Source organism: Homarus americanus, unplaced genomic scaffold (assembly GCF_018991925.1).
Source record: "Homarus americanus isolate GMGI-L3 unplaced genomic scaffold, GMGI_Hamer_2.0 scaffold6317, whole genome shotgun sequence".
NCBI lineage: Eukaryota > Metazoa > Arthropoda > Malacostraca > Decapoda > Nephropidae > Homarus > Homarus americanus.
The window spans coordinates 5,447,439-5,469,492 of record NW_024730668.1 but is presented as its reverse complement, the minus strand read 5'-3'; the positions used below and the strand labels follow the sequence as shown (position 1 = coordinate 5,469,492).

The 22,054-nt window shown below is 37.9% G+C and overlaps 1 protein-coding gene across 3 annotated transcripts in view; it reads left to right on the top strand.

The window, feature by feature from the left end:
• LOC121867217 (neural-cadherin-like) overlaps window positions 1–21,679 on the top strand; it is a 51,934-nt gene extending 30,255 nt beyond the window's left edge. For 2 of the 3 annotated variants that reach the window (XM_042367060.1, XM_042367059.1), the window contains 4 exons: window positions 2,727–2,807; window positions 20,190–20,311; window positions 20,727–20,820; window positions 20,974–21,679. In XM_042367060.1, coding sequence (XP_042222994.1) covers window positions 2,727–2,807; window positions 20,190–20,311; window positions 20,727–20,820; window positions 20,974–21,341 — 665 coding nt within the window. In that variant the 3' untranslated portion in view covers window positions 21,342–21,679. The remainder of the gene's footprint in view (window positions 1–2,726; window positions 2,808–20,189; window positions 20,312–20,726; window positions 20,821–20,973) is intronic. The other variant, XM_042367061.1, reaches the window with a different exon arrangement.
• The last annotated feature ends 375 nt before the right edge of the window (window positions 21,680–22,054 follow it).

The following is a 22,054-nucleotide window of genomic DNA, read 5'->3' as shown; positions in this document are numbered from 1 at the left end:
TCACAGGCTTGTAGTTAAAGCAACGTTTTGAAACACTAATTAGAAATACACAGGTATAATATATATATATATATATATATATATATATATATATATATATATATATATATATATATATATATATATATATATATATATATATATATACTGTATTTATATATAATGGACGGAGATGTTGACAACTCTTCCTAGACGAAAGGGGCCGCAATGTTCAATTTGGAATTCATCGTATCCCTCCATAATGATACCTTTTGGAGCGAGTTACGTGGACAGTGCAAATACAAAAACAATGGTGAACAGTAAGTAAGGATACCCCAAAAAAGCTGTTAAAATATTGTAATTGTCACCGAGGTTCTTAGATTCACCATTTACACACGATAACTTACAATTCTTAACTATGAGTGACTAACATTTTAGCGTAAGATCGAGTTGGTTCTTTCTTCTTGAATTTTATTAAATAAATGCCGAACTAAAACCCACCACTGAGGTTATACTTCCATTATTCCTGACAACTAAAGGATATTTTTTTTTGGGGGGGGGGGATGAGAAATGTTTGTAGGTTAAAACATTCCTCTGGGGAAAATTTCATAACTCTTGTAATAAAGTTTAACGTAACGTAACCTAACGTAACCTGACTTAACCTAACCTAACCTAACCTAACCTTGTTTCTTTAGTAATTTGCTGGAGGGGAAATTGTTTCTTTCACTCTTTTTTTTTGTCTTGTTGAGGGAAAATCTTCAGATGGTCTTTTTCCCCATTTGAGATATTGTCCAGTGAGAGCCCGACCGTGCAATATCAGAGAGGCCAAGAGAGGGGGGAAAAAATCCCTGCCACTTGACTTTTCCAAAACTTAACAAATGCTGGAAGGATTGTCAAAAGAAAGCGAACGAGAATAAAAAGGAATTGTATAAGAGACTTATACATTACTTCAACTGGTTCCTCCTTCTATGTCACCTTGCAAAGTTTGGAGAGCAGGCAGTGTCTTTCATTCATTTCTTCTTCTTCTCTTTCTATATCCCCTATTTTGTCTCATCTACTCCTTCCTCTCCTTTATCAAGTTTAGATTCCCTCCTCTTCCTCCTACTATTCTTTTTCTATTGACTCCTATTCCCCCATCCCCCTCTCTGGATTGTCTCTTTCTTTCTCTACCTCCTCCTTTCCTTTACACATCCTCATCCACCTCCTCCTGCTTATCCCTCCTCATTTCCTTTTCTCCTCCCCTTCCACCTCTTTCTCCTCTTTCCTCTCCCTCCTTCTTTCCTTTCCACCTCCTTGTCCCTCCTCCTACCCAGTTTCCTGTTGCCGGAGTGCCTCAGAGTTGGCTACAGTTCTCAGCAAGTTGGAGAGTCCCAAGAATCCGCTTATACGTATAATGGTTTGTGGCTTGCGGCCATCCTCTAAGATTTGAGACCGAGCTCGACATTTGCCTAAAATTTTCCTCTTAAGTTATAAATTCTTAATGGAGTAATAGTCGTATACAGCATTTTTTGTAGTCTGTTGTTTTGTTTGTCTTGTGTGCGTGTTTCTGTTGATGGTAAATAGGTATTAGTTAGTTAGATATAGGTCAAATTGGCCCCAGTTCAAATAGGTTCTAGTTTTATTTCTAATAGGTCCCACTCCTTGGATTAATAGACCCCATTTTTAGCTCTAATAGGCCCTAGTTATAATAGATCCCACTTCTAGCTCTCATAGGCGCCAATTCTACTTTAATAGGCCCTAGATCTAATAGTATCCAGTCCCAGCTCTAATAGGCCCTAGTCCTAATAGACCCCATTCCTAGCTCTAATAAACTTTAGCCCTAATAGGCCCTAACCTTATCAAATCCATTCATCGACAAGATTATTAACGGATTTAGTATCAACACAACAGTGAAGGTTTCGGAACACTCCTCTTAACACCTACTTGTTGGGTCGTATCTCGAAGACTTTGAAGTACATGAGATGATCAATTGACTTATTGAAGAGCTGAAGGCTAAGTTATTCAAGTGTATCCTGTATACCTATGAATATACACATGTTCATTAGTATTCGGGTATTCCTATATATATATATATATATATATATATATATATATATATATATATATATATATATATATATATATATATATATACACCCAAGTATTTATTACACATACTGTATATACATTACATTATTTCTTACTGTTCAGTATACTGGACTCGTAAGCTTGTATACTGTATTTTCCTATTTGCTATTGTGTTGTGCATTCCTAAACCATTGTATTATTTTTTACTTGCAGCATGTTGTATGCTTGAATCCGTGCATTAATTAATACATTTCTGTATTTTATATTCCACTGTATTCTTCCATTATTATTTTCTATACAATCCATTAAGTTATATGTCTTTCCTATTGTATTATACTCTACAGCATGTTGCATAATTTAGGCAATGAATTTTCGCATGTACTGCAGTGTATTCTATCCTGTTGTAAGTTATTGGTATTGTTTTTTAGTGTTCTCATAAATTGTTGTATTTTATATTATTAAAACATTGTATTATTTTGCACTTACAGCATGTATGGCGTGTATGTTGTATTTCTTTCTTCATCTCCTGGAAGAGGATTTAATTTTAGTTTAACAAATTTATTGGCAAAGCTTGTGGTTACAGTTTGCGCCTATTCGGAAGATAATTCAGTCAGGTCTTGACACTGACAGAGAGAGAGATTCATCACCTGAGTCAACGTTGTCCTCTTCTCTTCGCCCAGAACCACAGGGTGACTTTAACACGTACACTAACCCAGTAATGACAGAGAGACTACTAGGAGAAGCTGACCCAAGTACTCTGCGTAAGTAACAACTCACAATAATTTTACTTACGCTTGGTTCCATCCCTCTGTCCACCGCTGTCTCGGGTGTTGGAAAAACAAAATAGATACCGTTTGGTCTCATCGTATCAGTTCATGTTTGTCCCGGTTAAGAGATACGCGCCTGAAGGGGAGGATAAAGATGCACTGTGATTTTTTTTTTTTCACTCACAAATTAGACAGATTCCGAGAAAACAGTATGGCACTAAGTGTGAACCTTTGATACAACTCTTTGGTGTTTGAATCCCTTTAAATTAAGTACAGTGATTATTTTTTTTACTTATGATATTGCCCCTTGAATTAAATTACACCAGTATTCGAACCTATGACATGACCTCTTCAAGTAAGTACTATACACTGGTTATTGTAATCATAAGGTTGTGATATCGTACTCAAGATATTGCGTTAACGTCCTCAAGGGGTTAAAAGAGTTACGATATACGAGGAAGTTACCACACTTGATGCTTTCTATGCGTAGCCCTTCTTTGACACGGTCTTCCTCTTAAGCAGTTCCTCTCTTATGCGGTCCTCCTCTTACGCAGTCCTGCCCTTACGTGGCCTTCCCCTTACAGTACACAGTCCTCCCCTTATGCGGTCCGTACTTGACACTGTACTTACTTTGCGCAGTATTTTTTTTACGTTCTCCTTTCCCTACGCGGTAATTACCTTAAGTTGCATTTATTTTCCCAACACCGGTCCTGTGGCTATCTGTCGGTTCACTCCCCGTGCTGAGACCTTTGGGACACCCTTCACCTCTGCTCATGATTACTTGGACCAGTGTGTGATGATGATGATGATGATGATGATGATGATGATGATGATGATGAACCGCAGTGAGACACAATAGTAGACACTTCTCACTTGATTCTCACTTTGATCTGTTTCTTGATCAGTGTTCATTTATTATTTTCGGAGTGGGGTGATTAATAAGATGATTTGTAGTATATTATTGGAGTTTGTCTTTCTGTCTGTCTGTCTGTCTGTCTGTCTGTCTGTCTGTCTGTCTGTCCATGTTAATGAAGTGTTTGATTATTAAATCTTTTGGCTATATTATTAAAAGTTGATTATAATCTATGCATTAAAATTCAAGAGTGTTACTAATTTATGTATTTACGCAAAGAAATAATTTACATACATTTAACCAAGTAAACCATTGTAATATAATTTTAGTGTGCATATTATTATCATTATTATTATTATTATTATTATTATTATTATTATTATTATTATTATTATTATTATTATTATTATTATTATTATTATTATAATTATTACAGATTCTGTTATTATTATTCTTGTCCATACCTTCTTAAGGGTTTAGACCTCCTTCACGCCTTTCCTTCACCTGGCTATACCCGTGTCATGTCTTGGTATTCTCTCCCACGATACTCACGAGTGTCCAAAAAAAGCGTTCTTCTTTTCTTATGTCGTATTCGTAAAAAGTGACATAGTGTACCTGCTTAAAGTACAATAGCACATTATAAAGACAACATACTCGAATGTGTACAAAAGGATATGTTTAGATTCTATAGTTTATTTATTTTTTTTGTATGAAGTAACTTACTGCAGATGTCGTAGGTCTTTGAGGTCGAGAAACACCAAAACATTAGCCTCGCGCGGAAGTAATTTATACGGGTCGTAAAACTGTCTTTTTAAGGTTTATTAAGGAAGACTCGTTAATCTTTTCTTTTTGTGAGTCGAGTCTGTAATAATTATGTGTATATGAGTTTGTACACACACACATTGTTCTTTTACACGCAAACACACACACACACACACACACATATGTAGGCAAATTGGAGTGTATATGTTACGTTTTTTTGCGAAATCGGTTATTTTGCAAAATTCCCGTCATGCATGCCGGTAATTTTGCGAAATATCTTACAAACAGGGAAGCCAAAGTAAAAAAAAACGAACTGGACCACTTAACTGTGTATCAATCTATACGAGCCATCCTAACCTAACCTAACCTAACCTAACCTAACCTAACCTAACGTAAACTGTCACTTAACCTAACCATAAGGCTAGATTAGTTTAGGTTGTCTGTTTGTAAGTTATTTCGCAAAATTACCGGCATGCATGACGGGAATTTTGCAAAATAACCGATTTCGCAAAAAAACGTAACATATACACCTATATGTGTATATGCACACATATGTGTATATGTCTCAGTATCTCTCTGTCTCGGTATCTTTTTCTTTTTTACTTTCCCCCAGTATCTCTCTGTCTTGGTATCTTTCTTTTTCACTTTCCCTCAATATCTCTCTGTCTCAGTATCTCTCTGTCTCAGTATCTTCCTTTTTCACTTTCCCTCAGTATCTCTCTGTCTCAGTATCTCTCTGTCTCAGTATCTTTCTTTTTCACTTTCCCTCAGCATCTCTCTGTCTCAGTATCTCTCTGTCTCAGTATCTTTCTTTTTCACTTTCCCTCAGCATCTCTCTGTCTCAGTATCTCTATGTCTCAGTCTCTCTCTGTCTCAGTATCTTTCTTTTTCACTTTCCCTCAGTATCTCTCTGTCTCAGTATCTTTCTTTTTCACTTTCCCTCAGCATCTCTCTGTCTCAGTATCTTTCTTTTTTACTTTCCCCCAGTATCTCTCTGTCTCAGTATCTCTCTGTCTCAGTATCTCTCTGTCTCGGTATCTTTCTTTTTTACTTTCCCCCAGCATCTCTCTGTCTCAGTATCTTTCTTTTTCACTTTTCCTCAGTATCTCTCTGTCTCGGTATCTTTCTTTTTCACTTTCCCTCAGCATCTCCCTGTCTCGGTATCTTTCTTTTTCACTCTCCCTCAGCATCTCTCTGTCTCAGTATCTTTCTTTTTTACTTTCCCCCAGCATCTCTCTGTCTCAGTATCTTTCTTTTTCACTTTCCCTCAGCATCTCCCTGTCTCGGTATCTTTCTTTTTCACTTTCCCTCAGCATCTCTCTGTCTCAGTATCTTTCTTTTTTACTTTCCCCCAGCATCTCTCTGTCTCAGTATCTTTCTTTTTCACTTTCCCTCAGCATCTCCCTGTCTCGGTATCTTTCTTTTTCACTTTCCTCAGCATCTCTCTCATCTCAGTATCTTTCTTTTTTACTTTCCCCCAGCATCTCTCTCTGTCTCAGTATCTTTCTTTTCACTTTTCCCTCAGTATCTCTCTGTCTCCAGGAATCTTTCTTTTTCACTTTCCCTCAGCATCTCCCTGTCTCAGTATCTTTCTTTTTCACTTTCCCTCAGTATCTCCCTGTCTCAGTATCTTTCTTTTTCACTTTCCCTCAGTATCTCCCTGTCTCGGTATCTTTCTTTTTCACTTTCCCTCAGCATCTCCCTGTCTCAGTATCTTTCTTTTTCACTTTCCCTCAGTATCTCCCTGTCTCAGTATCTTTCTTTTTCACTTTCCCCCAGCATCTCTCTGTCTCAGTATCTTTCTTTTTCACTTTCCCTCAGTATCTCCCTGTCTCGGTATCTTTCTTTTTCACTTTCCCTCAGTATCTCTCTGTCTCGGTATCTTTCTTTTTCACTTTCCCTCAGCATCTCCCTGTCTCAGTATCTTTCTTTTTTACTTTCCCCCAGCATCTCTCTGTCTCAGTATCTTTCTTTTTCACTTTCCCTCAGCATCTCTCTGTCTCAGTATCTTTCTTTTTTACTTTCCCCCAGCATCTCTCTGTCTCAGTATCTTTCTTTTTCACTTTCCCTCAGTATCTCTCTGTCTCAGTATCTTTCTTTTTTACTTTCCCTCAGTATCTCTCTGTCTCAGTATCTTTCTTTTTTACTTTCCCCCAGCATCTCACTGTCTCAGTATCTCTCTGTCACCTCGGCCTCTTTCTTTTTTACTTTCCCTCAATGTCTCTCTGTCTCAGTATCTTTCTTTTTACTTTCCCTCAGCATCTCTCTGTCTCAGTATCTTTCTTTTTCACTTTCCCTCAGTATCTCTGTCTCGATCTTTTCTTTTTTACTTTCCCCCAGCATCTCCCTGTCTCAGTATCTCTCTGTCTCAGTATCTTTCTTTTTTACTTTCCCCCAGCATCTCTCTGTCTCAGTATCTCTCTGTCTCAGTATCTTTCTTTTTTACTTTCCCTCAGTATCTCTCTGTCTCGGTATCTTTCTTTTTCACTTTCCCTCAGCATCTCCCTGTCTCAGTATCTTTCTTTTTCACTTTCCCTCAGTATCTCTCTGTCTCGGTATCTTTCTTTTTCACTTTCCTTCTGCATCTCTCTGTCTCAGTATCTTTCTTTTTTACTTTCCCCCAGCATCTCTCTGTCTCAGTATCTTTCTTTTTCACTTTCCCTCAGCATCTCTCTGTCTCAGTATCTCTCTGTCTCGGTATCTTTCTTTTTTACTTTCCCTCAGCATCTCTCTGTCTCAGTATCTTTCTTTTTCACTTTCCCTCAGCATCTCTCTGTCTCAGTATCTCTCTGTCTCGGTATCTTTCTTTTTCACTTTCCCCCAGTATCTCTCTGTCTCAGTATCTTTCTTTTTCACTTTCCCTCAGCATCTCCCTGTCTCAGTATCTCTCTGTCTCAGTATCTTTCTTTTTCACTTTCCCTCAGCATCTCCCTGTCTCAGTATCTTTCTTTTTTCCCCAGCATCTCTCTGTCAGTATCTCTCTGTCTCAGTATCTTTCTTTTTCACTTTCCCTCAGTATCTCTCTGTCTCAGTATCTTTCTTTTTTACTTTCCCCCAGCATCTCTCTGTCTCAGTATCTTTCTTTTTTACTTTCCCCCAGCATCTCTCTGTCTCAGTATCTCTCTGTCTCAGTATCTTTCTTTTTTACTTTCCTCCAGTATCTCTCTGTCTCAGTATCTTTCTTTTTTTACTTTCCCCAGCATCTCTCTGTCTCAGTATCTTTCTTTTTTACTTTCCCCAGCATCTCTCTGTCTTCCAGTATCTCTCTGTCTCAGTATCTTTCTTTTTACTTTCCCCCAGCATCTCTCTGTCTCAGTATCCTCTCTCTGTCTCCAGTATCTTTCTTTTTACTTTCCCCCAGCATCTCTCTGTCTCAGTATCTCTCTGTCTCAGTATCTTTCTTTTTCACTTTTCCTCAGTATCTCTCTCTGTCTCAGTATCTTTCTTTTTTTACTTTCCCCAGCATCTCTCTGTCTCAGTATCTTTCTTTTTACTTTCCCCAGCATCTCTCTCTGTCTCAAGTATCCTACTGTCTCAGTATCTTTCTTTTTACCTTTTTCCCCAGCATCTCTCTCTGTCTCAGTATCTCTCTCTGTCTCAGTATCTTTCTTTTCACTTTCCTCAGTATCTCTCTGTCTCGGTATCTTTCTTTTTTCACTTTCCCTCAACTCTCATCTCAGTATCTTTCTTTTTACTTTCCCCAGCATCTCTCTGTCTCAGTATCTTTCTTTTCACTTTCCTCAGCATCTCCCTGTCTCAGTATCTCTCTGTCTCAGTATCTTTCTTTCCTTTCCCTCAGTATCTCTCTGTCTCAGTATCTTTCTTTTTTCACTTTTCCCCCAGCATCTCTCTGTCTCAGTATCTCTCTGTCTCAGTATCTCTCTGTCTCGGTATCTTTCTTTTTTACTATCCCCCAGCATCTCTCTGTCTCAGTATCTTTCTTTTTCACTTTCCCTCAGTATCTCTCTGTCTCGGTATCTTTCTTTTTCACTTTCCCTCAGCATCTCTCTGTCTCAGTATCTCTCTGTCTCGGTATCTTTCTTTTTTACTTTCCCCCAGCATCTCTCTGTCTCAGTATCTTTCTTTTTCACTTTCCCTCAGCATCTCCCTGTCTCAGTATCTCTCTGTCTCAGTATCTTTCTTTTTCACTTTCCCTCAGTATCTCTCTGTCTCAGTATCTTTCTTTTTTACTTTCCCCCAGCATCTCTCTGTCTCAGTATCTCTCTGTCTCAGTATCTTTCTTTTTCACTTTCCCTCAGTATCTCTCTGTCTCGGTATCTTTCTTTTTCACTTTCCCTCAGCATCTCTCTGTCTCAGTATCTTTCTTTTTTACTTTCCCCCAGCATCTCTCTGTCTCAGTATCTTTCTTTTTCACTTTCCCTCAGCATCTCTCTGTCTCAGTATCTCATCTCAGGTATCTTTCTTTTTTACTTTCCCCCAGCATCTCTCTGTCTCAATATCTTTCTTTTTCACTTTCCCTCAGCATCTCTCTGTCTCAGTATCTCTGTATAGTATCTTTCTTTTTCACTTTCCCCCAGTATCTCTCTGTCTCAGTATCTTTCCTTTTTTCACTTTTCCCTCAGCATCTCCCTGTCTCAGTATCTCTCTGTCTCCAGTATCTTTCTTTTTCACTTTCCCTCAGCATCCCTGTCTCAGTATCTCTCTGTCTCAGTATCTTTCTTTTTTCCTTTCCTCAGCATCTCCCTGTCTCCAGTATCTCTCTTGTCTCAGTATCCTTTCTTTCACTTTCCCCCAGCATCTACTCTGTCTCAGTATCTTTCCTTTTTACTTTTCCCTCAGCATCCCTGTCTCAGTATCTCTCTGTCTCCGGCTCGCTCTTTCTTTTCCTCCCCTCAGCATCTCCCCTGTCTCCAAGTATCTCTCTGTCTCCAGTAACTCTTTCTTCTTTTCACTTTCCCTCAGTATCTCTCTGTCTCAGGCTCTTGGCTTTACTTTCCCACCAGCATCTCTCTGTCTCAGTATCTCTGTCTCAGTATCTTTCATTTTCACTTTCCCTCAGTATCTCCCTGTCTCAGTATCTCTCTGTCTCAGTATCTTTCTTTTTACTTTCCCCCAACATCTCTGTCTCGATATCTCTCTGTCTCAGTATCTTTCTTTTTTTCTTTCCCTCCAGTATCTCTCTGTCTCTCCTGATATCTTTCTTTTCACTTTCCTCAGCATCTCTCTGTCTCAGTATCTGCCTCAGTCTCTCTCTGTCTCAATGTCTTTCTTTTTCACTTTCCCTCAGTATCTCTCTGTCCTCAGTATCTCTCTGTCTCAGTATCTCTCTGTCTAAGTATCTTTCTTTTTCACTTTCCCTCAGTATCTCCCTGTCTCAGTATCTTTCTTTTTCACTTTCCCTCAGTATCTCTCTGTCTCAGTATCTCTCTGTCTCAGTATCTTTCTTTTTCACTTTCTCTCAGCATCTCTCTGTCTCAGTATCTCTCTGCCTCAGTATCTTTCTTTTTCACTTTCCCTCAGTATATCTCTGTCTCAGTATCTTTCTTTTTCACTTTCCCTCAGTATCTCTCTGTCTCAGTATCTTTCTTTTTCACTTTCCCTCAGTATCTTGAATTTTTCACTTTCCCTCAGCATCTCTCTGTCTCAGTATCTTTCTTTTTCACTTTCCCTCAGTATCTCTCTGTCTCAGTATCTCTCTGTCTCAGTATCTGCACTCCTTTCCCTCAAGTATCTCTCTGTCTCAGTATCTCTCTGTCTCAGTATCTTTCTTTTCACTTTCCTCAGTGTCTCTCTGTCTCAGTATCTCTCTGTCTCAGTATCTTTCTTTTTACTTTTCCCTCAGTATCTCTCTGTCTCAGTATCTCTCTGTCTCAGTATCTTTCCTTTTACACTTTCCCTCAGCATCTCTCTGTCTCAGTATCTCTCTATGTAGTATCTTTCTTTTCCCCTTTCCCCTCAGCATCTCTCTGTCTCAGTATCTCTCTGTCTCAGTATCTCTCTGTCTCAAGTATCTCTCTGTCTCCAGTATCTCTCTGTTTCAGTATCTTTTCTTTTCACTTTCCCTCAGTATTATCTCTCTGTCTCAGTATCTTTATTTTCACTTTCCTCAGTATCTCTCTGTCTCAGTATTATCTCTGCTGTCTCGGTATCTTTTCAATTTCTCTCATTATCTCCTGTCTCAGCTATCTCTCCGTCTCAGTATCTCTCTGTCTCAGTATCTCTCTGTCTCAGTATCTGTCTGTTTCAGTATCTTTTCTTTTTCACTTTCCCTCAGTATCTCTCTGTCTCCCAGTATCGCATTTTCACTTTTCCTCAGTATCTCTCTGTCTCAGTATCTCTCTGTCTCAGTATCTTTTTCACTTTCTCTCAGTATCTCTCTGTCTCAGTATCTCCATAAATCATAAAAGTATCTCTCTTTTCCTCAGTATATCTCTGAGCTTTTCTATCAAAATCTTTCTCTCTTTCTCCTCTCTCTCTCTCTCTCTCACACACACACACACACACACACACACACACACACACACACATAGGCTACAGACACACACACACACACACACACACACACACACACAGACACACACACACACACACACATAGACACACACACACACACAGACACCCTGAACACCCTGAACACACACACACACACACACACACACACACACACACACACACACACACACTCACACACACACACACACCTAACCGCCTTGTACCTTGTCCCAACTTAACAAAGGACCCAAGATTCATTTTCTGCCATTGAACAAGACCCAAGCGGGGATTCCAACCCTCGGATTTGTCGCATCTCCTTCCTGAATGCCGAACTGATAGATAGATAGATAGATAGATAGATAGATAGATAGATAGATAGATAGATAGATGGGAGGGGGGGAGGAAGGAGGTAGTTGGAAATAAGGAAGGTAGCGGAGGTGGAAAGGTGAATGGTGAAAGGTGAAAGGAGAATGAAAGAAGGGCGGGAGTAGTGAGGAAGGAATGGAGAAGATGAGAGAGGGAGACACGAGAGAGGGATAGGTAGGAAGGAGAGAAAAGTGATGGTGGGGAAGGGAGTAAGGAAGAGGAAGAGGAGATTTGAAGTAGGAGAGGAGGTAGGGCGTGCAAATGAAGGAAAGAAGAAGCGTTAGGGAGGAGGAGATAAGAGGAAGCAGAGAAAGGAGGTATGGAGGAGGATAAGGAGGAAGAGGAGATAAAAATATGGAAGTGGGAGGGGGAAGATGGGAAGAAGCAGAAGGGAGGTAGAAGAGAGATAAGAACGGGGAGAATAAAGGAGTGAGATGGAAGGAAGGAGGTGGAGGGAGGGAAGAAGGAGAGAGACTGTAGGAGGGGAGGGAGGAAGTGGAGAGAGGAAGAAGAAAGAGGTAGGACAGGTAATAAAACTAGGAGAAGCGAAAGGAATAAAATGGGTGATGGAAGGAGATGGAAGTGAGGGGAGAGGAAAGGGGAGGAGGGAAAAAAGGCAGAGCTTGTGAGGAAGGAAGGGAGAAGGAAGAAAACAAATAGAGAGAGAGAGAGAGAAAGAGAGAGAGAGAGAGAGAGAGAGAGAGAGAGAAAGGGAGAGAGAGAAAGGGAGATGGAAAGATAATACACAAACGGCGATACATAAATTCAGACAAAGAAACAATCACACAGGTACTGATAGAGAAGGCAACATTGAGGAGAGTAGAGATGGGCAAAGAGACATAATAACAAAGACAACAGGACATACAGATAGACACAGAGACATACAAATACCCTGACCCCTCATACCTGAACTGACTGATATATGTCTGTCGGGAGTGAGAGATTTTTATTTTTTTTTTATTATTTTTTTCGAATGCGACTTAAACACAGCCAATGTCTTCTTTGTCACTCATGTATTTGTTTTTGTTTGTTTGTTTGTTTATTTGTTTCTTTCTGTCTGTCTGTCTGACTTTCTTTCTTTTTCTTTCTCTTTCTTTCTTTTTTCTTCATTTTTGCTTTCTTTCTTTCTTTCTTTCTCTGTATCTCTATTTCTCTCTTTTTCTCTTTCTCTCTTTTGCTCCTTTTCTCTTTCTTTCTTTCTTTCTTTCTTTCTTTCTTTCTTTCTTTCTTTCTTTTTGTCTGTCTGTCTTTCTTTCCCTCTTTCTTTCTTTCTTTCTTTCTTTCTTTCTTTCTTTCTTTCTTTTTGTCTGTCTGTCTGTCTTTCTTTCCCTCTTTCTTTCTTTCTTTCTTCCTTTCTTTCTTTCTTTCTTTCGTTTCTAATTTCTCTTCTCTTTCTTTCACTATCACACCATTTCTTTCTGCCTCTATTTGTTCTTTCTTTTTTTCCTTTCATTATTTCTTTCTTCCTGATAAACTTTTTATTTTATCTCATCCTTTCTTCTGTTCATCTTTTCATTTCATTCTTTTCATCTCTTTGTTGACGACTTTTTCATTCTCAGGATTACCAGAAGATTCAACCCCGCTCCCTCGCCCCATCTCACCTGATGATTAACTCCCTTTACGTTATCTGGGAGGTTTGGGCTTGTTTAGGTTGGGTTCGGTTAGATTTGGTTAGGATTGGTTGGATTTGGTTAGATTAGATTACTTTACGTTGGGTTTAGTTCTATGAGGTTAGGTTGGGCTAGGTGAGGTTAGGTTAGTTTAGGTTGGGTTTTAGTTAGGTTTGGTTAGTTGGTTGGTTGGTTAAGTTTGATTTGGTTATATTAGGTTAGTTTAGGTTGGATTTGGTTAGATTATATTAAGTTAGCTTAGGTTAGGTTAGTTTGGGTTGGGTTTAGTTAGGTTTGGTTAGGTTAGTTTTTATTTGGTTAGATTAGTATTTTAGGTTGGGTTTAGTTACATTAGGTTAGGTTAGGGTAGTTAATCTTTAGAAGAAATAATCTGGGAGTTAATCATCAGGTGGTCTCATTCTTAAATACTCTCTCTCTCTCTCTCTCTCTCTCTCTCTCTCTCTCTCTCTCTCTCTCTCTCTCTCTCTCTCCAAAGAATTAATAAATTACGACCAAACAAAACATTTTCACCATCAAGGAAGTTATTGTAATCCTCGGACTGCATTAAGATAAGTGTACAATTTTCGTAATGTAAGACTTTAATGCCTTGCTTTTAATACAATTACACAGGGCTCATTAAATCCCCAAATCCTAACCTAACCTAACCTAATCTAACCTAACATACTCTAACCTACTCGTAACCTAAGCTAACCTAGTCGTTTTATGTATAAGAGGTAGTAAGCTGTTAGGAAGCTCAGTTCAGTCAAGGTTGTACTGTTTCATTTCATCCCCTCTGGTACCCACACTCACACATTCCCCTGATGCTTTGAAATAAATTTTAAAGTTGCAATTCATTACAACTTTGTAATTCACAACTCATTCCCCTTTTAACGTGTTCAGTTTGATGATTCAAAAATCTATTTTCACTCTCCCGAAAAGTTTGTATTCTTGACTTCAGTCCTTCTTGTCCTGAGGTGCAAAATTAATTGGAAAAAATCCTTACAAATACAATAACCATTATTTAACGTTATTTTCACGCATTCTCTATTGACTTCAAGGTACATTGTTCCGTAAATAATGGTCCAGTGAATCAGGTCTTTTTTTTCCGGAAATAAAGTTAACAGTTATGGGCGGCACAACACAAGCTCCACGTTTTCTTTCTGTCCGGATGATTGTAAAGTAAACAAACTCTCCGTGATTTCTGGAGTCAATACTATACTGAACAATCTCATATGCTTTTAATGTTGATGACTGTTGCATGTATTAACGTAGAATATTAGACCATAGTTGTTAGGGGGCAATAATACGTTATAACATCCTTATCAAAACATATGACGTCACTTGCAGGAACACGGGACTCTACATACGAATTTATTTTAAGTAACTAAGACCTATTTAATAAATGTACAATACTTGTTTTGTTATCTACACACACAGGTTCCTTACGTTAGATTGATGTTTAGTGAAGTAACCTTATTTTGCCTAACATCTTGTCTATAGATCTCAAGTTCACCGAAGTTAGATCAGTGTGATAGATCTCTTTAAATGTCTTAGTGTTGGTGTCTAGTTTATTGTCTAGTCTACGATCCACGCTTGAAGGCTTCCATTGTTGAAACGGAGTAGTACAGTACTTTATAACACTGATAACCTAGTTTACTGTATTTAGTATAAAGAAAACTATACTTCATCGGGTGCATAATAGATCATCCTCTATTTCTAGTTCTTATCTACCACAGAAATTATAACTTAGTGAACGTTGTTTTAAAGACGTTAGCCATTGAAGCACCGAAATGCATTAAACTAATAAGTAGATGAAGAAGAAAAACTAAACAAATTGTTATCCTCTACTAACTCTCCCAGATTGCCAGGTGCGGATTTGTGTACTAATAACCTCAATCCTAATGTTACATGTATTTCGCAGACGCTGTTAACTCGCTTGCGCAAAACCATAATCAGAATTCATTTAACTTTAATGGGTTTTAGTTATCGCTATGTCCTCAGTGGGTTGAAATTACACTATTATTATGGCGTTGTATCTCTTGATTTTTATTTGTTAATGACGGATGCACGAATACGTACTTAAAGAACTTAGTTATTGAAGGGCAAAAGTCCATTGCAACAAGGAGACAGGAATGATGATTTTTAATAGTAGGAAATTCATGATTAAAAGTGAGGATATAAATTGAGATATTACATAGAGTTTAAGATACAGGGAATGTATTTGTATAGTGTAACCTTGTACTACGTTCACGTATTGTTTACATTTCACGACGACTCTTCCTGCAACACGGGCATTCCCCTACTCGATTCATTTCACTCTCCCCTCCCCCGTTTCATTAAAATCCATTCCCTTGTGTGTACTGTTCCCGACCTTTCCAAAATAAATAAATGTTTCTCTGATTGCTTTTGTGAATTGGTGCTACATATATTTTATCGAATATGTATTAAAATGAAGATTCACAATTATTATCAAGCTTATATGGGCGTCAAATGTTAGTCTTCCGTTTTAACATCAAGATTACCCAAAATTCCACTTGGGATATTTTAAATGCATTTGTATATAACTAAGTACACATTTTTGTGAATCGTAATATAGGTAGTTAACTAAAGAATCAGTAATATTGAATCTATTTATAATTAATGAGTTTATATTGGTATTAATTATCATAATCTAATCCTACACGCCGAGAAAGCCTACACTCGTGCAAACACAGCATCACACTATGTAACTATAACACCTACTGATAGAGTTTCGGATGATTAGTAATGTGATAATGAAGGTAAAAGTCATTCGTATTTCCATTTTTAATTTTAGGGGCGATAAAGTCTGTATTTTTTTTTCTACGCATTACGTTCCGGTTCTTGGCTCTCTCTTTAAGACCTCCCATGTGCTAAGTGGCCCCGACCTGTTGATTCTCAACCACTCACCACTAAATTCTTTCCACGTCCTCTCGATGAGCCGAAAATCCTACAGTTTATTTATTTTTTTCTTTTTGACATAGAATGATAATCTTTTTTAACAATTTTAAGCTGGAAAAATACTGCATATATAAATATACATAAGATAATTAATGATGCATAAATGTTAAAAAAAATATATATATATATTCTAAATCATCCGACAAAACTTGTACTCAGTTTAGTTACGGTACGAATTACGGTACTAACTTTTCCTCCAGTATCGTTGGGTTAATGATTTTACGTGCTTCAAGGGTTAAGGTCATTTAGTTAACTTCACTAACTCGATTTACAAACTAGACAACAACTATAAAATAATAGGAGATATACTTTGTGTTATCTCTCTGTTATCTTTGTGTTATCTCCGTGTTATCTCACGTATAAAATGTAAATTATTATATCAACGTCTAAACCTGAAGAATGTCCACCCCAGCTTATTTCACCTGAAGATTAATTACCCTAACACTCTTTGGGGGGGTGATGTTAGGTTAGGTTATGTTAGGTTAGTGTTAGGTGAGGTTAGGTTACTGTAGTGTTAGGTTAGGTTATATTATACTAGGTTAGGTTAGGTTTTGTTAGGTTAGTGTTAGGTTACGTTACGTTAGGTTAGTGTTAGGTTACGTTAGGGGTTAGTGTTTGGTTTCGTTACGTTGGGTTAGTGTTAGGTTAGGTTTTGTTAGGTTAGTGTTAGGTTACGTTACGTTAGGTTAGTGTTAGGTTACGTTACAGTAGGTTAGTGTTTGGTTACGTTATGTTATGTTATTATTAGGTTACGTTACGTTACGTTAGTGTTAGGTTACGTGTTGTTATGTTATTATTAGGTTACGTTACGTTAGGTTAGTGTTAGGTTAGGTTATATTATACTAGGTTAGGTTTTGTTAGGTTAGTGTTAGGTTACGTTAGGTTAGTGTTAGGTTAGGTTATATTATACTAGGTTAGGTTAGGTTTTGTTAGGTTAGTGTTAGGTTACGTTATGTTATGTTATTATTATGTTACGTTACGTTAGGTTAGTGTTAGGTTAGGTCAGGCCTCGTTAGGTTAGTGTTAGTGCGGTTATTTTGGTGAAATAAGTTGGGGTTGATATTGTTCCGGTGATCCACAGTAAAACTTCTTGAGACAAAGTTTGAAGGTATCAATGTTATTTATCAAACATTTCCTGTGTGGCGACTAACACTGGCCAGCCAGGGACATCCTCGCCTCAGGAGCGCGAGAGGCAATTTGTAAAAGTTATCCTGCAAATTACTCGCCCAATTCCGGGTGTCAGACTGTAATGTTGTGTGTTTATTTTTCTCTTATGAAACACGAAACATAAAATTGTTTGGTCTTACTCATTCTCATTGTTGTATTACTCATTTTACTGTTGTTTGCACTTTCCTGTTGTTTGCACTTTCCTGTTGTTTGCACTTTCCTGTTGTTTGTACTTTCCTGTTGTTTGTACTTTCCTGTTGTTTGTACTTTCCCGTTGTTTGTACTTTCCTGTTGTTTGTACTTTCCCGTTGTTTGCACTTTCTTCTTGTTTACTCGTTCCTCTTGTTTACCATTTATCTTTTTTACCTTTTCCTGTTGTGTGCACTAAACTTGTAAACATATTAAGCGGGCCATTAATATGAGCGCCCAACAGCGTGAAAGGTTTCGAAGCATCGCTAACTTATTTTTCCCCAAGTTACTAAACGTAATGATGACTTACAAACTTGTTCTTGTACTTGTTTTGTGTTAGATAATTAGATAAGTAGGATTAGTGTGAGTCATAATTATTTTAGAAGAGAATTAGTTGATTTTCAGAGCAAGTAATGAATTCAACTTACAGAAAAACAACGTAGTAAAATTAGGATAATAATAATAATAATAATAATAATAATAATAATAATAATAATAATAATAATAATAATAATAATAATAATAATAATAATAATAATAATAATAATAATAATAATAATAATAATAACTCAAAGCGAAATACTGACAGGTATAAAAATACTTTGTTATAGTTCTTAAAAATAAGCGACAACAAATATTCTATTTCATATCCATTTCACTGTTACTAACCATTTTTTGTTTAATGTATTTAACATTTCTTACTTAATCTATATCTATGATTTCTATTAATTAAATCTTAGAAGAACTCTGAAGACATCTTGAAATAATTTATTCTTCCACGTGTTGTTGTTTCTTTCTGGGAGATCTTTTTTTTTTACTTCTTTTTTACCTTTTTAACTTTTTTCATAATCAAAATTCTACTTACGTTTTCTTGTCGTCTTCAACCCTAACAAATTTCAATAGACAGAAATCCTACCGTAAAAAAAGTCAGTCTCTCTGGACAAAATCCGCAACGGACAAATCCCAATATACAAAATATCAAATAAGAAAATCCCAATAGATTTAAACCCAATGGACAAAACTTCCCTCTAAAAAAATCCTCACCAAACTGACTAGAAATATAGTCTAATGTAGTACCGCATGATAACATTCTACCTCGCCCCTCTACTCTCCCACCATAGGTAGGCACTCCTCTTCCTACACATATTCTTAGATTCTTGAGGTCTTGGGAGACAGCATCTTCACCGCATCCTCCTACAAGTTAGTGGAGGCTGTAAACACTTTCTTAACTCTCCTGTTTGTCTTCAGAGGACGAAACTTTCTCTTCCTCTGTATTAAACTCTGTGTTTTGTATTATATATCACATATTGGCAGTAATTAACAAAAGATCTCAGATATTTAGATCTAATTAAGTGTAGATGTCTAGTGTATTGTCTAAGTGGATGTGGTTAATTAGCCAAATTGTTAAGGCCTTGTCAATTATAATATTAACATTAGGTTTAATTGTATGATTAGTTATTTTATAACAGGGTTGTTCAGTGTGAAAATTGATCTCGAGTTATATGGTTAAGAAACTTATTTATAAAAACAGAATTACACAATATTCCAAAATTGTTAATTATCGTTATGTAAAGATTGACTCAGTGTACAGTACATACATAAAAACATCCGCTACTGAAACACCTTAATACATTATAATAACATTCAGTTATTAAAAGACGTATCATGTAATAGACAATCGAAGGCAATCAATAGTACAAAAGAACATAAGAATGGAGAAAATTGCAGCGGGCCTATTGGCCCAAACTGGGCAGTCCCGTTTACACCCAACCCCTATCACTCATATAAGCATCCAACCTATGTTTGAAGCTATCCAGCGTATTCGAGTTAATGATGATGTTTGGTAACTTGTTCCACTCGTCCACTACTCTATTTCCAAACCAATGTTTACTTATTTCGGGCCAAAATCTAAATTTATCTAATTTAAAACCATTGTTACGAGTTCGCTCCTGGTTTGATAGTTTGAGTACCTTTGTGATGTCACATTTGCTTAGCCCTGACTTCCATTTATACACCTCGATCATATCGCCCCTCACTCTACGTCTCTCGAGGGAGTGCATATTAAGATGATTTACCCTGTCTCTGTACTCAAGGATCCTAATGCCCGGGATTAGTCTTGTCATTCTCCTCTGAATTCTTTCTAGGGATTCTATATCCATTCTGTAATACGGTGACCAGAACTGAACTGCGTAATCCAGGTGTGGTCTCACAAGCGCAAGATATAGTTTTAGGATGACCTCGCTAATCTTATAACTAACACTCCTTTGTATGAACCCAAGAACTTAGTTTGTCTTGTTTAGAGCAAATGCACACTGTTTACTTGGTTGAAGATTCCTACTCATCATTACTCCTAAATCATTCTCACAGTCGGATTTCTCTATAACATCGTTGTTCATCTGTTATCTGGTTTCTCGACGCTTGGAAATTGAAACCATTGAATTAAGAACTGCAATTATCACTTTTTATATCTACTGAAACTTTTACTCTCCCCGTGTTACCAGTGAGGGATACCCGATCAGTCCTTAGGGGAATTTCTCAATATTTACTTTAGGAATATCAATAATTACTCTCAATATTTGATCGTATTTGATTCTTGTCGTTGAGTTTCTATTCTCATCCACCTTACCTGAAGTATATCCGTGTGTGTCCTCTCTGCCTTTTTTTAACATATCTGAGAAATATAATCAACTATCTCTATTGATGAGAAATACTACCTTCTCTGGCCCAAACTCTTTTTCTAATGTTTACTTCAATTGAGAAATAACAGCACAAATTGTTTTCCACTATTCTGCCATAGCCAATAAATGCCACCTGCTTCGGACGAGGAATATCTCTCATTGCCTCCAATATCATCTACCACACCTTTGTTTCTCTCTCTCACCCGTGTCTTTATCTCCCTCACGTGTGTCTTTATCCCTCTCACCTGTCTCTACCCCAAGCTCTAGAAACACCTTTGCCTTCCCCGCATCACCTTTCCTTCTCTCTCCTCCACAACAGGTCAGGAGGAGAGGCGCTTACCAGACGTGGCTGACGACACCCTGCAGAAGCGAGCGGCGCCCCTTGCGCAGATGCCCGAGGGACTCAGCATCGGGGACTTTATCAGCGACAACATCAAGAAGGTGAGTGAAAACCCTGACCTTGTGAACGTCTTGACCTTGTGAACGTCTTGGTCTTATTATCGTCTTGAACTTGTGAATATCTTGACCTTGTGAACGTCATGACCTTGTGAACGTCTTGACCTTATGAACATCTCGACTTTATGAACGTCTTGGCCTTATGAACGCCTTGACCTTACATAACCTAATCTAACCTTACATAATCTTACCTTTGGACGTGTACGTTACCAGAACGTACCACTGTGCTGTTACTTATTAATATGGTCGACTGTTGTTCTCTTACCCTAAAAGTTCACCCTAAACATCATTAGGGAGTCACTGACCGACCAAACTTTGTCATGAATCAAATATCTTCCAACACTTGCCAGGACCTCAAGTTGATCTCTAATGTTCTTGTGTTCTCTTTTGTTCTCTGTAGGTGGATAAGGATCCGAGTGACTTCGATGACGTGCGCCATTACTGTTTTGAAGGAGACGAAATGTCCATTGCATCTCTGTCCTCCATCGGATCGGGTAAGTGGTGAAGATTACTAAAACACGTGTAGGATGATAAAATTATGATGTAAGTGTTGCATAAGAACCACAACGTATTATGCCTATGTTATATTCATTTAGCTCACGAGGGCAACCAAATTTCACGCCGTCCTGTTTGTGTATCCTTTCTAGGAGGCTCCTCTGACAGTGATACGCCATTCGACTACAAGAACGATTGGGGTCACCGCTTTGAAAAGCTCAACCAGATTTACGGACGAGAGTCTGACGAAGATGAGGATAGCGACTTCGAGTTTCCCAACATTCCTAAACAGAGGAAAGGCGACTCTCTTCGGCAGCTCAGCAAGACAAAGTCCCCCGCCAGCAGCCCCTCCCAGTCTCCCGCTGGTGTGGCCGCCCAGCGCTCCATGGATGTGCCGCCAGCAACCCCTGCCAAGCCTAAAGCTAAGACCAGCAAGGAGAGTCAGCAGCCGGAGTACCGTGAGTCAGTTAACCCCATGGCCACCTACGATACCGTAGAAGGGGAGGAGTCTTGGTGCTAGTGACTAATGGTAGCGACAAGTAACAGGAGGTCAAGGCAGGTATAAGGAAAACAAGAAACTTGTGCTGCTCAGGAGACGGACTGATGTACAAGCTGACAAAGTAATGACCAAATAGCTAAGTCAAAATAAGTAATGTATGTGAATGATCATTTGTGGTGCACTTTTGTATCAAAGTCTCGACTGATGGTTGTCACTGCCACAGTCATATCTCGTTGAGCGTTGACAAGCTACTGAAATATGTGAAAAACTAAGGTAACTTCCCTTAGGCCAGTTTGATGACTATGTTCATGACAATAATTTACACAGATCAGTGAATATATATATATATATATATATATATATATATATATATATATATATATATATATATATATATATATATATATATATATATATATATATATATGCTGATAAGTTAGAGTATACACTTGTGCACAGCAGATGATACCAGGTGTCTTGTGATGTTGTATTAATTCATGAATGCTATCATTGTTCATTATGTTATGGAAATAACCTCATGCTGTCATATGTCATGTAAATATGATCTAAAATTCAGTTGATGCTTAGGGTAATAGAAACCAAAGGTGCTTCAATCAAAGGTAAACCAACTCTCGAATCCTAACTCCTCTTCCTTCTCCTCCTCCTGCTGGCCTTAATGCATAATGAAGGTGTGACCAGTGTTGAGCGGTAGAAGTAAACGCCTTTATTGGGAA